The 15,653-nt window shown below is 48.1% G+C and overlaps 1 protein-coding gene across 4 annotated transcripts in view; it reads left to right on the top strand.

The window, feature by feature from the left end:
* The window catches only part of PBX1 (PBX homeobox 1), a 129,799-nt gene that overhangs the window by 98,989 nt on the left and 15,157 nt on the right, over window positions 1-15,653 (top strand). For all 4 annotated transcript variants that reach the window (XR_008432315.1, XR_008432316.1, XM_053950253.1 and 1 more), the window contains exons 3-6: window positions 2,215-2,459; window positions 5,524-5,714; window positions 7,051-7,186; window positions 10,215-10,374. Coding sequence is in view for 2 of the 4 variants with exons in the window: in XM_053950253.1 (XP_053806228.1) it covers window positions 2,215-2,459; window positions 5,524-5,714; window positions 7,051-7,186; window positions 10,215-10,374 (732 nt within the window). In the remaining 2 variants the exon portion in view is untranslated. The remainder of the gene's footprint in view (window positions 1-2,214; window positions 2,460-5,523; window positions 5,715-7,050; window positions 7,187-10,214; window positions 10,375-15,653) is intronic.

Here is a 15,653-nt window from a genome sequence, read left to right as displayed (position 1 = left end):
CAAAGGAATAAAGCTCCCAGGAATACACAGCACTTTTCATCAGGAAGCAGCTCTCTAAACATAAACTAATTAATCACTCGTGCCTACCTGTCAGGTCAATGATTCCTGAGATTTTTAATCTAAAAATATTTCCCTTTTGAAATCCAGATGCGCCTGTTTTGGCAACTCCGCTTTTGATTTGTTTATTTGAGGTGTTTTTTAATATTTTTTTAACCTGTGTTGCTTTCCTTTTGTATTTGGGCTTTTGATGTGCTTTAATTGACTGATTCTTATTTATTTTTTTGTCCTGGAAGAATAGGAATTTATTCTTTTTATTTGCATGGTAAGTCTCCCTCCCTGCTGCATCCTGTCAACTTTACTCTTCTCTTTTTAAGGGATTTGGCTACTTTTGCCTCATATTTCAGTTTATGGACCACAGACCCCAAACCATTTTCTTGATGAAATCTGTCCTTTCCCCTTGGATCTATTTATCATGGCTGGGTGCCATGGGAAGCCTCCCATGGTGGGGGGGAGATGTGGTCCTGTCTCCTGAGGGCTCAGCTTCAAATTTGGCACTCTGCCCTCATTCCTCCATATAGAAATGATCCTCCCTAGTGTGGAATTATTTATTTTTAGTTCCAGTTTTTCTGTTCCTGGGCTTTTTTCTGCCCACCTTCCCACCTTTGTTGACAGTGCATATTTTAATAATAAAAAATGCCAGTAAATGCATGAATGAGTAACTGATCCAAATGTATGAATAAAATAAAATTAAATGAATGAGTGAAATGTCCTGAAAATAGTAATTTCAGTAGGCTTTGAGGCTTTTTAGAAAAGCTCCTTTTAGTCTTAACCAAACCTCTCAACAGGGTCTTTTACTTCAATTTTATACTGATAATAGCTGTATCTTTAACTTATTGCAGAGTGGGGAAGACCATACCCGGTGGTTGCCGGGGTTTTTTAGCTGCTGTGATTTTATTTCTTGTCGCTAACAGATCTTCCCCTCCTTTTTTATTTTAAATGACAGGAATAAGCATTTGTTCTTGTTTGTGCCGTGGATTGGGAGGGGGTCAAATTCATCTCAGGTGTCACCGGGCACGGCTTTTATCAAAATCCACTCAACATTTCCCAGCTCTGGATGTGCAAAGAATGTGTGCTCGTGGGGTGTGTGTGCTCAGAGTCCCTGTGCCAGATGAGATGGAGAAAGACAATTGTTTTCCCTTAGGAAATGCCTTTTTTTTATTCGCTCATCAAGGATTTATTTTATTTATGTTGTTTACTATGCAGCTCTCTGTATGTGCACGTGGAAATCTCACGTTATCATTCCGTGTTTGAACACAGACCTTGCAGGGGGACACGGGGGGAGCACATAGGGCACCTCCATTTTTCAGACATGGGACATCCCAAGCTGTTGGGGTGCTCCCATGTGTTTTTCCAGGAAAGCCCTCACAGGAGAACTTTTACTTGGAGCAGTAGTTTAGGCAGGGAGCACAAAGATGGGAGGAAGATTCTCTTTTTGAAAAGTTGCTTTGGAAGGATTAATTCATCGTTGCTCCTTTTCTCAGCATGATTTAGACATCAGTGAAACAACTGGATTCTTAAAGAAAAGGCATTTTTCCAAGAATAAAATTTGTTTCATACATGTTTTTGACATGTTCCCAGTGCATGGCTAAAAGCATGGACTTCAGGCCCTCTCCACAGTCCGTATTTCAGGGTGTGGAAACCAAGGCACAGCTGCCCCGGGCTCAGTGTGCCTTTCTCTGCCATCCAGGGTTGATGTAAATGACATGTTGGGTGACATGAGAGGACCCCTGAGCGAGATGGAATCAGGGCTACAGAATTCCACCTTCCCATCTCATGCTTGAGTCTGGATATGGTCCCTATTGCTTCTGGCAGCAAGCATGGGTACATTTATTGGGTGTTTTGGTTGCTGTTGCTAGGAGTTTTGCTGCTTGTCCGAGCAGAAAGCATGGCTTTGTGGGTTAGCTCTGCGGTGAGCTCACTGCCAGTTCTGCCCTACTTCTGTCCTGCGGGAAGGAGGGGAAGAAGCAGGGAGAGGAGCAGGGAGCTGGAGTGCCCCTGGAAGCCAAGTAGTGATGAGTGAATCCAAGCTTGGTGCTGAGTACTTGTAGCATCAGGATGCCTGTTGGGGAACCTGTTGGGAAGGGACAAAACCCCAACTTGGGACAAGCCCCAGGTGTGACTCAGGCTTTCCTGTCCCCGTTGTGTCTCCTGCAGTGCTGAGCATCCGGGGGGCGCAGGAGGAGGAGCCCACGGACCCCCAGCTGATGAGGTTAGACAACATGCTCCTGGCCGAGGGGGTGGCGGGCCCTGAAAAAGGAGGGGGCTCGGCCGCCGCTGCCGCCGCCGCCGCCGCGTCCGGAGGAGCCGGCTCCGACAACTCGGTGGAGCACTCCGACTACAGAGCCAAACTCTCCCAGATCAGACAGATCTACCACACGGAGCTGGAGAAGTACGAGCAGGTAACAGGCTCCTTTGTGGTGGTGGTGGTGGTGCTGGTGGGCTGGTGGGAGCAGAGCAGGAGGGCGTGGATCTGCACAGCCTGGATCGCTGCTGACATCTGTTGTTAGGGGTGTATGGGCAAATGGCTCTGGGTGTTGGAGTGAGAACATGCTTTTTTAGGGTTGGCATGGTTGGGGTTTTATGCTGGGACGGGGCATGAGGATAGTCTTAGTATGGGTTCCCCCTTGGATTTTCACTTTTCACTCCTCCCCTGATATCTTACCCAGAATTGGCCCTATGAAGGAAAAGGCCTCTCTGATATGCTGGCCTCAGTGATGACAGCTGTCCAAGCAAGACTTGCATCAGAATCTTCCTTGAATATATTTTCTCTTTAAAAGGCTCTTTCCAGGGGAAAAAAAAAAAAGTCTTTTTTCTTGTAGTAAATTACTCAAAAGAAAAACTACTTGAGTCATGAACACAGCTATAGGTAACACTAACAATTTCATGAAGAGCTTTGCAGGTCAGTGCTCAAAAACAGTTCCTTTCAAGTGCTTCCAGATGTTTTGCAGACCTCTCTTGGCCACTGTGCACCTTGCCCTTGTGGTTTCTACCCCAAGGTTATGGTTTATGGATGAGAGCAAGAAGGTGTCACCTCTTTGGGTGCAGGGCAAGCTCCAGTGCCAGAGGCCCGGTGGGCTTTCAGATCTCTGGTTTAGATCCAGTAAAAGCCTCCATTTTACCTGGCTAACTGTGGATGTGTGGTAGGGCTGGGGGATGTCTCATCCCCACGGCCACATTGGCCAAGCTGTGGGAAGGGTTAGAGCTGGACTCATTGTGGCCAGGCAGGGCTCTGGTAGTGGAGCAGCCAAGCACAGCCTTGCCATGAGAGGCATTTTGGCAGGCAGGGAGCAGGCAGAGGGCTGGTTGGAAGGATGAGCTTTGGTGGTTCTCCTCAGCCCTTGCTGTCACTCCCTTGAGGCACAGAGATGGGGGGGAGCCTCAGCCATCCCACATGGGTGGGAGTGGAGAGCACATCAGGGATCATCTTACAGGCTGAAGAGGGGTAGAGAGACCTCTGTCCTCTGCTACCCAAGGCTAGGGAGAGGCCCTTGGCATGGGCTTCAGGGAAGGACCTTCTGCTTCTCCCTCCCCTTGGGCAGGGGTTTTTGTTTGTTTGATGTTCTGATTATGGTTTTGCTTCTCTTTGGCTCCTCAAAGAGACACCCAGGTGAGAGAAGCCTTTATCCAGGCCCAGAGGGTGAGATGGGCTGCATTTTTCCTTCTCACGACCCACTGACAGGGTTTGGTTTTGCCACTGAGTGGCTTTGCAAGTGGCTGTGCTGGTCCACATCTTTGGTACCATCTCTGGTACCATCACCCACATTCCTGCAACACCAGGGCTCAGGGTTTTTTCCACCTCCTTCCCACTCTCTCCAGTCCAGCTGTTGGGAGCTCAGCTCATGGCTTCTCAGTCTGGCTGCTGCTGGGTCAGCACGGCAATCAGTGGTGGTTTTGCCTTTAATGCTTTTTATTTCATGCCAAGAGGAGATGATCTGAAATTGCTGGGATGTCTGAGAGCACTGACAGCCAGCACTCATCCTGGGAGATGGGAGTCAGCAGCTGGAGCTGGCCTTGGGAATGTCTCCTTGTTGGGTCTGAGCCATGGTGGGAATTCAGCTTGGAAGGGTGGGGTAAGACACAGCAAGTCAAGCCCATGTCACCATTCCACAAATCCAGTGTTTCTTTCCCCTGCCAGCCCCTTTTTCCCCATCATGGCGTGGGAGCTGCAGACACTGTCCCCAGAGCAGCCACCCACATCCCAGGAGCACCAAAGGCTTCTCCAGCCATCACTGTCCACTGTTTTTTTGGGGCTTGGTTCTGGGAATCAGAGGATCCCATCATGCCAGTGAGGTGCTCGTGAGGATGAGGGAGAGGGAAGTGGCCTTGATCTGCCCTCAAGATCCCCCCCTTGTCCCCTGGCTCCTCTCGCTGCCCTGTCCTCAAGGCACAGCATGGGGACAGCAGGAGCAGCCAGACAGTGCTGTGCCAGCAGCAAACTAATTGGGATTGTTACCTGCTTGCCCTTATTTGTCAGGGCTCCTGCCTCACTCAGGTTTTAATTATTATCCTTATTTACTTCTTACCTGATGTGCCAAGAGCACGGAGCAAGGCCATGTCTCTCTGGGAGCTGTTCCTGTGATGCACAAGGGGCTCTGCAGAACACATGATGGGCTGTAGGAGGGGGGGCAGTGGGTCAAAAGGTGCATGGTCCTCCTCAGATAAATCTATAGCTCCTCCAGTCACAACCAGCAAAACAGTGGCTGGGACTTCTTCATGCTTTCTGTGAATCCTAGGGCTTCATCTGCTCCAGCTCCATCCATGATCCCCCTGAGAGCAGCGAAATCAGCTGCTGTCTTTCCCAGCATGTTTGTTGGGAGTCTCTCATGCCCTGTGCTTGGCAGACCAGGGAAATTTCTCTCTCCCTGATACCTATTTCTGGCTAGAAACGGAGGCCAGACAAAGTTTAAAGGATAAAAGTGGACATATTTAATGGAGGGCCTTCAGGTACATGAAGGGCAGATGAAGCCTCCCCAAGGGGCTACACCCAAAATGGACGATGTCATGAGTTTCTCAGACAGATGCAAGTTTGGTCTATTTGCATATCAGGGATTAATTCTCCAATTACAGCTTCAGGTAATGAAGTCAGATACCCACAGTTTTCTACCCCCCCAATTCACTATTGTTTATCCTTTTTGGGGCCTGAGGCAGAGGGTGTCCTTGGATCTCAGGCCTAGAAGGATTGTTTTGTCTGACCAAAATGTGAAGAGAGTTAACTAACTTCTATATGAAGTTCAGAGTTATACACTAATGCAGTACAGGATCTGAAAAATACAAAAGCTAAAATCTTAAGGCATCATCCCCTGAGCACCAGCACGTTCTTGCTCTGAGCCTGCTCTGAAAAGCCCCAGCCAGCGGGGCCTGCACTCAATTTCCTCCCATAGCCGCGCTGCCTGTGCCCCGTCCTCGACGCCACCGAATGACCTTCCCATCCTGGGGTTCCTTTTGCTTTTCCTGCCATCCCAGGCGTGCAACGAGTTCACCACCCACGTGATGAACCTGCTGCGCGAGCAGAGCCGGACCCGGCCCATCTCGCCCAAGGAGATCGAGCGGATGGTGAGCATCATCCACCGCAAGTTCAGCTCCATCCAGATGCAGCTGAAGCAGAGCACGTGCGAAGCCGTCATGATCCTGCGCTCGCGGTTTCTGGACGCACGGTGAGTCCACGGCCCACCAAACCTTTCTGCGCTGTCCCTCAGGTCCAGGAGGTTCGTTGGGCAGGTTTGTTGGTTCTGGAGTAAACTGAGGGCCTGTGGATATTCTCAATTCAGTCAGAGAGAAAAGAGAAAGATTTCTGCCAGGTTAAGCCTGGGAAAAAGTCCGGGAGGAATGTAAACAATCTGTTATCTTGTTTTCTGTTCATATTGTTTATAGATATGTTCTGCCACACTGACCTAAGTCCAGTGTACCAATCAGGCAAAACGTTTTTACTTAAGACCAATGGAATTAGTCTTCACTATGTTCTCTATAAAAGAGCGATGTACTTTGAATAAATGCTCATTCTTTGCCTTCTGAAGATGGAGTCTCTTCATTCCCGTCCCTGCTTCAACAACGACAAGGGCCCAGCTGAGGGGCCGTGTCTTGAGGCAGAGGGGTTTTTGCCTTTTTTTTGCCATGGTTTAGTTGAGGTGTTAGGGCATGAGTTGGACTCGATGATGTTGAAGGTCTCTTCCAACCCAGTGATTCTGTGAATTCTGTGAATTCTTTATCCCTGTGGCTCAGCAGGGGAGGGGACTGCAATTCAAACCATCCACTGGTGAGGCTCCCAGCTGTACCTTGAGAATTGCACATCCTGGTTTTGCTGTGACAGAAGCAAATCCTGTGGCATATTGCAGCAAGCCTCTGTGGTGAAAAACGTGCACTTCAGTTAGGGATGAAAGTTTATCCTCCAGGCCATCCTGTCCCCCCTAGATTCCCATTCTTTTCCCACTGTTTTTATTGTCCCAGATTTTCAAATTGCTGTAAAATTGCTTCATCTCCCAAGCTGGTTAGGTGCAGACTGCAGCTTGGGCTGTAGCTTGCTATGGGGAGGAGAGGCAGCTACACCAGGGGTACAAGGAAAGAGATGGCAGACAGGTAATAATGCCTAGGTGTGAATGGAACAGACTTCCCCAAGGATATATCCAGCTGTGCTTCCTCAGCACAGAGCTTTGCAGAGTAGCACTGTCTTTGGTCATGACAGCCAGGTGTCAGGAGTCACCTTCCCAGGTGGAGGAGCTGGATGCCAGTTTTCAGACTCTGCTGTGAGCTGGAGGATACAGTGATAAATTTGAGATGGAGATTTGCTTGCTTTGAAAGGTGCTGAGAGAGCAGTCACCAGCAAGGGGCAGATCAGAAGCTTCCTGGCCGTGAGTCTTGCACTCCATGCAAGCAGAGGGGGGAGGGAGGAAAGTGGGAAACTCAAGAGTATCTAAAATTGCATTCTATTTTTAGATCCCTGGTGCTCAATCCCTTTCCTTTTCCTTTTATTTCCCATTCTTTCTTCACATGAAGGCGGAAGAGACGAAACTTCAACAAGCAAGCCACGGAAATCCTGAATGAGTATTTCTATTCCCATCTCAGCAACCCTTATCCCAGTGAGGAAGCCAAAGAAGAGCTAGCCAAGAAATGTGGCATCACAGTCTCACAGGTGAGACAGCTCAAAGCCTGGACCAGTGGGAAACCTCAGCATGGGGAAGGGTATTCCAGACCTCAGACCAGTCAGCCATGTCCATTGTTGAGCATTTAATTATTAAATCAGTTTAGTGCGAGTTAGTGAGAGTGGGTGGGAGTGCAGATGGCACTTGCAGATTGAAGCCATGGATGGAAAAGGAAAGTCTGAGAATGGATTTAGGGGGTATGAAGGCTCCATGGAGCAATGGCTGTGTGTGCAGACAAGGTGCTGATGACACCAAAATGATGTGGCAGCAGAGGGGCAGAGTCTCCTCAAGGAATTAGTGCTGGCCTGACCTGCAAGAAGAGCTTGTTTGATCTGAAAGTCTTTTTTTCAGGGGATTAAAAGCAGTAGGAAAAGTTGTGCAGGTTTTGCTTGATAAGATTGAATGGACAAGTCCAGGTGGGAAGGATCTGAGTGCAACAGTTACAGTTTGTGCTCAGTGAGGGTGGGATTTCTCAGGGTCATTTCTCTCAGTCACTACCCTTGCACTGCAGAACATGACATCTCCCTGACTTGCACATCCCTCAGAACATGGGGGTTAGTAAAGACAAAACAAATTATTTCCATATGTTCAGGGAAGCCACATAGTTCCTGGAGTCTTTAGCTTTGACCTGGGAGCTGCTGTGATTTGTGAGGAGCGCAGTCAGCCCTTCAAATGCTCAGCCATACATTGCTCAGGCCTGCCCTTCTTTATTTCCTCTCTTTTTGGAGCAGGCTGTGTGATTGAGAGCCAGTCTTTGTGGCCTGTGGTAGGCTTTGTCCTCACGTGAGCTTAGCAGCCCCTCTAGGCTCCCATGGCATTCCCTGTCTTGGGCTGCTTCCCAGCCCCAGGCACGTGCCTGCTCGTCACTTGAGTGAACTGCAGACAGCAGTAGCATCTGGTGTCCTTGTGGGAGCGTGTCTGCCTTCAGCAGGAGCAGCAGCATCCAGGGGTAGGTGTCATCACCGTGCTGAGTGCCTGCTGAGTGACTCCAGTTGCCTCCCCTGGGCTGGAAGACCCAAACGTTGCTTCTTCCCAGAGTTACCTACAGGAGACAGCACATATTGGCTTAAGTAAAGCTCCAGCTGTCCCAGTGCTTCCTGTCTCACTTCTAATTCATCTGTTCACACTTACAACTTCTCCTTTGCAAAGACAAAATGCCCAGGAGAAGTGCTGCGCTTAGGAGGTGGTTTTGAGCGTGCTGTATCAAGGCTGCTTTGTGCCTGTCTCCAGGATCTGCCTCCCTTCTTCATCCAAGTAAGGCAGAAACAAACACACACCCGGCTCTGCTTTTGCTGAGACTAAGTGGGAACACAGGTCCCACGAATGTGTGCAAGTCATGAGCACAGTTGATCTGAACTCAGAGTCTGACCAGATTTTGCAGGTGCTTCACAGATTTTAAAATGCAGATAGGTTGTGGTGGCTGTGTATTCCAGCCTCCTGCCCTGTGGTGCTCAGATTTCACCCAGGATGTGAAGCCAGAAGAGCAGTCATGAGGAGATGTCCATGTGGAAAGATCATGAAGGAGCACGTTGTCATTAGTGAGAAAGCAGGGCCAAGAGGTGGAATGGAGCTCGTAGCCAACAGCACCAGCTCCTGGTGGTACCATCAAAATGTTTGCTCCCAGATGTGGGCTGGGTGCTGATCTGAGTCTCCACAGGTTACATTTTCTCTTTCCTGCTCCGCAGGGTTGGGTACCTCTAGCCATTAAATTGGTGGATGAAGCCACTTCTGTGTGGAAGCTGCTGGATGCTCTAATAAGCACTGCAGATAGAAAGCAGCACAGGAATAAAAGCTTATGGGTTTCAGTGATCCACACCAAGCCCAAGCTTTCCCTAAGATAAGGAAAAAATCATGGGCTTCAAAGGATGAACATCCATTATTGTATTCTGTGTCTTTGGCTCTTGCTCAATTTATTTGGAAGAGGGAGCAGTGATGTACTTGCTCAGCAGCAAGCAAAGGGAGAATGTCCTTGGAATCTCACTGAAGGGGTTGGTCTTGCTAGCTCAAGATTGCATCTCCAAGCAATTCTAGGAGTGTTGGAACTTTCTGGGAGAGCTGCAGCATCCTCCTCGTTTGCCCATTGCCTTTATCCTGATAAGCTCTCTCAAACAAAGTCAGTAGTGGCGGGAAGTTGTCTTCTGTTTAGAGACCTGCACACAGGAAGATATTACCCTGATTCTCTGTGTTCAGTGCTGATGAAGAAGAAGCTGAGAGCTGCTTCTCAAGCTGTAGGGTTGAATCTTTCCCATGCCTTCTCTGAAATAGTTCAGTGTGAGATAGTGCCCACGAGTGAACAGGAATATCATCAGCATGTCTCTGGACACACACTCTGGAAACATCTTCCACCCCTTCCCAAGGCAAACACTTCTTTCCTGGGATGAAAGTTAGGTTTTAGGACAAATCCTGTGCTCCTTCTCCATCCTTCCCCTGAAGTTCCTGGTTCATGAAGTGGCTCATGCTAAGCCTTGCAAAGCTGAGCTCAGCCGGACGAAGAGCATCCACTTCTGGCTTTGTGCCCTGATTCCCCTCAGATGGATCAAAAGAGAACTTTGCTGATACTGAGGCTATTTTTTGTGTCAGCCAGGCCCCAGTCAATTCTCTGAGTGTTCTCCCTCAAAGCCATGCTGGTAATCAGGGCATGTATCCCATCAAAGGGATACTGAGGACGAGGCAAATAAAAATGACACATACCTGTTCTCAAATTGTGCAACTCTGGGGTCATTTGACTTTGTCGTGGTTTTTTTAACCCATGTTAAGATTTTTGTGGGTGTAGTAGTTCCTGTGGAGCATCCCATGTGTAGCAGAACCAGCTACACCCACACAAACCCAGTGCTCCCAAGGGGTTCCCATCACCTTTCCTGGGCTTGATGTGGCAGACACGAGTGGAAGGTGCTAGGAAAACCTGAGGGGAAAAGAATCTGCGCTGCTTAACCTGAACTAATCCACCTTCCTCACCCAGGTGCACTTGGCAGAGCTGAAACCTTAACTTGTCCTTGTCTTCTCTTGAACTCGCTCTAGGTATCAAACTGGTTTGGAAATAAGAGAATCCGGTACAAGAAGAACATAGGTAAATTTCAAGAGGAAGCCAATATTTATGCTGCCAAAACGGCTGTCACGGCTACCAATGTGTCAGCCCATGGAAGCCAGGCTAACTCACCCTCAACTCCCAATTCAGCTGGTTAGTTTTTATTTTTCTTTTATTTTGTGTTGTTAGTGTTCGGGTTTTCGTTCCTTCTCCCCTCTCCCTCTAGTCTCTCTCTTGTTTTCTCCTTCTGGTTATTTCAGCTTTTATTCTCTGGGTCTGGTTTGTTCACTTTTGTGGTCTTAAAAAAAAAAAAAACAAAAGAGGGAAACAGGTTTGATTTGGTGGTTTTTTTGGGGAGGCGGGTTGCTTTATTTTCTTTGCTTTTTTACTCCCTATTTTCTCCTTTTTTCCTTCTTCCCCTTCCCTGTTCAGTTTTTTGTTGGAAAAAAGGATGCGATCAGACCTTGTGACTGGTGGTGCTATGGTGGGGGTTATATGCATGGGTGGTAAACACAAAACCAGAAAAGTGGTCCACGAAGCGTTGCTGGGATTGCTTGCACTTTGGGGGGAGAAAAAAAAAAAAAAAACTAATAGAAAAGTTATTTTGTAATAATTTTATTTCACTGGGGCTGAAAGCATGAGTGATCCTAATGGACAAACCCCAGCATTTCTGAGATGTCCTAGCTCATGCCATTTTGGGGGTTGTTTTGGGTAAATTTTTATTCTTTGATTTTCATTCTGTTGTGGTTATCTCTTTGATTGCTTACATGACAGTGTCTGGATCACCTGCAAGAGTGTGCTCTGTGTGAATTTTATTTTCCCTTTGTGTCAGTGCAATCCAGAGAAATTCATGGGTCGTTCCCTTCCCTTTCCCCTTCTCCGTCCCATTTGCTGTGGTTTCCATTTGTTTGTTTTGAGAGTCAAAGGCACAGAGCGCTTTGCCCAGATTTCAACTCCTCTGCTAGAGAATGATGCTCAGTTCATGTGTGGTGCCTGCTGCAAGGTTGGCCAACCCAAAAATGATCAGGGGCTGTGGATCCAAGAGCAGTGGAAAATTGGGATTTGTTTACAAGGAGAGGAAAAAAAAAACCTCCATGGGTGCCATATACTTTATAATCCATGCAAATATCTGTGTGCCTGTTTTCTTTTCAGGGGTGGGAGGGAAGGTGGGAATGTGCCACTCTTCAGCCTTTTTGAGCTGAGTGTCTGCTCATGGTGCCCTTCCCCGGGGATGTGATGCTTGTTGTTATCAGAGAGGCAGGAAGGGAGCAAAGAGGATGGTGGGCAGCAGGATGTTACACAGGCCATGCAGATGCTGGCTGCCATCAGGACATGCTTCTGTAGTGAGCACAACCCTGCTTCTGTAGGTACCAGAGGGATCACACGCCAGAAACACCCCTGGCTCTGGAGGATTTGAGTGGAAGGTGGAGAGTCAGGGGTCAAACAAAGGGAGGAAGCAGTGACATGGGTCTCTGGCCAGGACAACCTCTCCCACCTTTTCCTCGCCCAGGGCTGTCTGCTCTGGCTCAGCTTCTCTGAGGGCTTAGGTTGGTGCAACAGAGCTCTGCAGAGACAGTTTGCAGGAGTTTTGTTTGATTCTTTTTGGTTTGGGGATTTTTGTTCCTTCTCGTTATCTCAACTGATGAAGATGTAACTGCATTTTCAAAAATGTATTTCTTTCCAAAGAGCTCGCACAGAATACCTGGTCAGGTGGGCTTTCCTGATGTTAACACCCCCTGTAGAAAAGGCTGGAGGGAATTCTGCTGGAGAGGGCAGAACTGTGTGTGTCAAGGGAGAGGCCTGCTGCCTGTGATGCTGTCTTGCAGCCCACGTCAGTCTGGACCGAAGCGATGCAGCTTTCCTTCTTTTCCTCTCTCTTCAGCTGGAGTCAGATCCAAAGGTCTGGAATAGCAAGGGAACAGCTTCAGATTGCCTGAGTGGGTTTGGATCTGGGCTGCACGTAGGAGAAAAAGCATTTCCTCAGTGCCTGACTGGTTAAATAGTGCTCCAGAGCAAGGCTGTTTCCTCGCCTTCCCCACAGGCAGTAACACGGTTGTTTCAGAGATAAATTGGCCAGTGCCCTGCAGTAAACAGCTGAGATAATCCCTGGATAACACTGCGCTTTCAGGAAAGGACAAACAGTCCTGTTATTAACAGGGAAAACTTGAGCTCCTGGGTCCTCTTTGTGGCTCACTTGTCTGCAGTCTGGAGTCATTGACCTCTTTTTGCGTGCTTGAAGTGTCAGCGGTGCTAAAGCAGTGCGAGGGGAGCTTGCAGGCCACAGAGATCCTTCTTCTGCTTAGAAATAAAGTGTTCCTAACCTGGCCCAGGTCCCACACCCTGCCTGGACTGCTGCAACAGTAGCAGAGCAGCGGGGAGACCCCGGTTGCTCTGGATCAGCTTGCAGAGGTGGTGGGTTTGGGTGTCCTTGTAGATCCTCTCCTGAGAAGACAGCTGGAATTGTGTGAGATTTTTATCTCCTGACAGTTGATCCTCCCAGCTGAACCATGCAGATGTAACAGCTCAGTCAAGCATCCCTGCATTGTCACATTTTGGGACAAAGACACTTCCTGAGGATGCCGTGTGATCTCCCCTGCTTCCAGTTGTCCTGTAGGTCCCAGCAGCAAGAAGCACACCTGGACATGCTAGGTCTGAAATACCTGTCTGAGAAAGATTGGGACAATTGTGTCCAGGACCATGAGCCATCAGATGTGCTGAATTCTCCAGGGAGGATCGTGAAAGCCGATGAAGAAGTGAAGAAGTAAGATGGCCAATGCCTCTCCTTTTACACTGTGGATTTCTTTCTGTTGCCAGATCATTGGCTGAGACTTTGGTGAGGAAGTAGCCTGAACAAAGATAGGACTTCCTATCCTAGGAATTTGTAGGACTTCCTGGCTTAAACACTTTATAGGGCATGTGGAAAGAAAGTAAGCAGAGGCAGGTCATGAGAAAGAAATGACCAGCAGTGCAGTCCCTGGAGGGTCGTGATGTTGGAAGAGGAGGTGGAACTGGATGCAGTGGGACCTGGGACAGGAACTAAATTCATTTCTGCTGTGGCTACGCAGGCCCATCTGTTCTCTCATTGATGCCCATGTTACTGGAGATCGGTGAATGGCTACAGTCAGTCAAAGAGATTGGCCACACATTGACAAGGGCAAGGATTGCATCTGTCTGGCCATCTGGCACGTTCAGAGCAGGGTCCCCCATCCTCAGTCACCCAGGCCTGAATGTCAAACACCTTTTCATCCGGAATACGCGCGGTTGGGCTTTATCGGCCAGATGTTCAAATAAGCTGAGAAGTCTGGCTCGTTTGGGCTAACAACTCCCCATCCTCACTTTGATTTCCTGAACAATCTCAGCACAAAAACCACATGGCAAATGAAAGCTGTTTTATGTGGGCACACCCTTTTGCCAGCTAGAGCCCTCAAGGGCCACACACAGGTGATAGCATCCAGTGAAATCTTGAATGCAGAGCAGACAAAATTGTCCTGAGCTGCTTTTTTTTACCTGATCATCCTTTTGTTTTGTAAAAATCTTCTTGTGAAGCTGCTGCCTGGAAATGTACTTCATCAGGCACGGGTGTCTTCTCTGCCTTCATACATTTGTGTCCAGAACATACCACTGGAGAGGACTCTGCTTCAGCAGAGATTGTTCTGGTTACGCCTTCACTGTCCTCAATGTTTGGCAGGTGAAAAAGAACAAATGTCCTGCTGGATCATCCCTGGCTTTTGGACCTGCACTGTGGCTTTGTTCAGCTAAGGAGCTACATAGTCCATCACCACCTTCTTCCCTCATTTTTGGCCACAGTAGAGATGCCACAAAAAGTCACTGGAGGCATAAATCTTGTGCTCTCAGTGCATGTGTGTCATTGCTCTTGACATCAACTAGGAATCTTGTAGACATGGCCAAAGTCACTTCAGAGGTTCAGTGTGCTGGATCTCTCTTGCTGGTGGTAGTTGGAATGAGGCAGCACATGAGGATGGCTTGATTTCAGCTCCAGTGAACACCATTACCCTGTTTGTTTATTCGTGGTACCATTTGAATTGTCAGGTATTTAGAGAAAAGTACTTAATAGAGGTCCTGAAAAATTGGAGGTAGAAGTTGAGACTGTCAGAACACAGAAGACATCGGAGAACATGGAGAAGAAGCTCTCTGAAGAGCTGGAAAAGTGGTGCAAGATATACCAGCAGTCAAGTTTGTGAAGATTTTTGAAATGGAGGCAAATTTAAGGTGGGCTTTGCTCATCAGAGGTGTTAGGGATGGAAGAAATTCCTTAGAAGGCATTGTTTTGATGTAGGCTTTCACCCAGGGCAAGATTTGACTGCCAGAGTTTGCTCAGACTTTTCCAGCATTCTTTCTAAAGCAGGTGCTGCCCTGATAGAAACTCGACACCAAGGAATAGTGGGGATAGGTCTTGGCTTTAAAAAGATGTCTGGATGCTGAAGATGAAACACTCTTCCACACTGCTGCAAGTCATGGGTTTTCTGATAAGTTTTTTTTATCTACCCACAATAATTCCAGGGACTTCCACACCAAGATCAGAGTGCTTTCCTTCTGGGCTCACAGGCTCAAAGATGAGCTTCTCTCATTCACAGCATCTCAGTTTCCGAGGAGCCCTAAACCAGATTACAAACACCAAAAAAGCCTGTGGTGCATTCAGGAAAAGAGCAGGAAAGAGAAGGGGCAAGTTAGATTTACAGCAGGGCCTCCTCTAGTGGAAGGACTTGACTTGTATTCCTGGATCTCTGTGTCTAAATTTTCAGGGCTCTTCACACCCCTCTCCCAGCTGGGTGCATCAGCCCCTGTTAGCTGTGTCTCAGACTTGGGGCCACTGTGATTTTGGGGCGTGGTGAGTGCGCAGGCGGCCAAGTGCTGAAGCAGCAGCGTGGCGGTGCAGAGGGCTCTGCAATTACAGCTCTGATCCAAATGCATCCATACATGCGGGGCCATTGCTATGCGCATATTTATCTCTGCATCCACATCAGCAGCAAGACATATTTACCGTTTAGATATGCACATATATTGTAAAAACACCCCTTGCCAATAGCAGTGTATATCTTGTAAGTGACATTTCCAGCGCTCCTCATGATTTCCAAGACACCGTCGCTCTTCAGAACTAGAGTTTGTGGCTGTTTGTTTATTTTTATTTCCTCCCTCCCAGTCTCAATTTTATGACCAGGTTTGTTAAGTTTCAATAAAATATCAGTTAAGTTTATGGCATTTTTATTTGTTATTGTTGTTGTAATTTTCTTTTGGTAGGGGAAGGTGGGATGAAATGTTGCTCAGCTGGGGGCAGAGAGATAGCAGTGCCATGCCAGGTGCTTAGGGATTCCAGAGTCCTCTCTCCAGCTCTGCCACTGATCATTTGTGTGATCTCAAAAGAGGAGGGAAATATTCTCTGCTTCTTTTGAGGGGTAGCTGCAGAGTCTTTT

Source organism: Vidua chalybeata, chromosome 9 (assembly GCF_026979565.1).
Source record: "Vidua chalybeata isolate OUT-0048 chromosome 9, bVidCha1 merged haplotype, whole genome shotgun sequence".
Lineage (NCBI taxonomy): Eukaryota > Metazoa > Chordata > Aves > Passeriformes > Viduidae > Vidua > Vidua chalybeata.
This window is presented reverse-complemented; position numbering and strand designations above follow the sequence as displayed.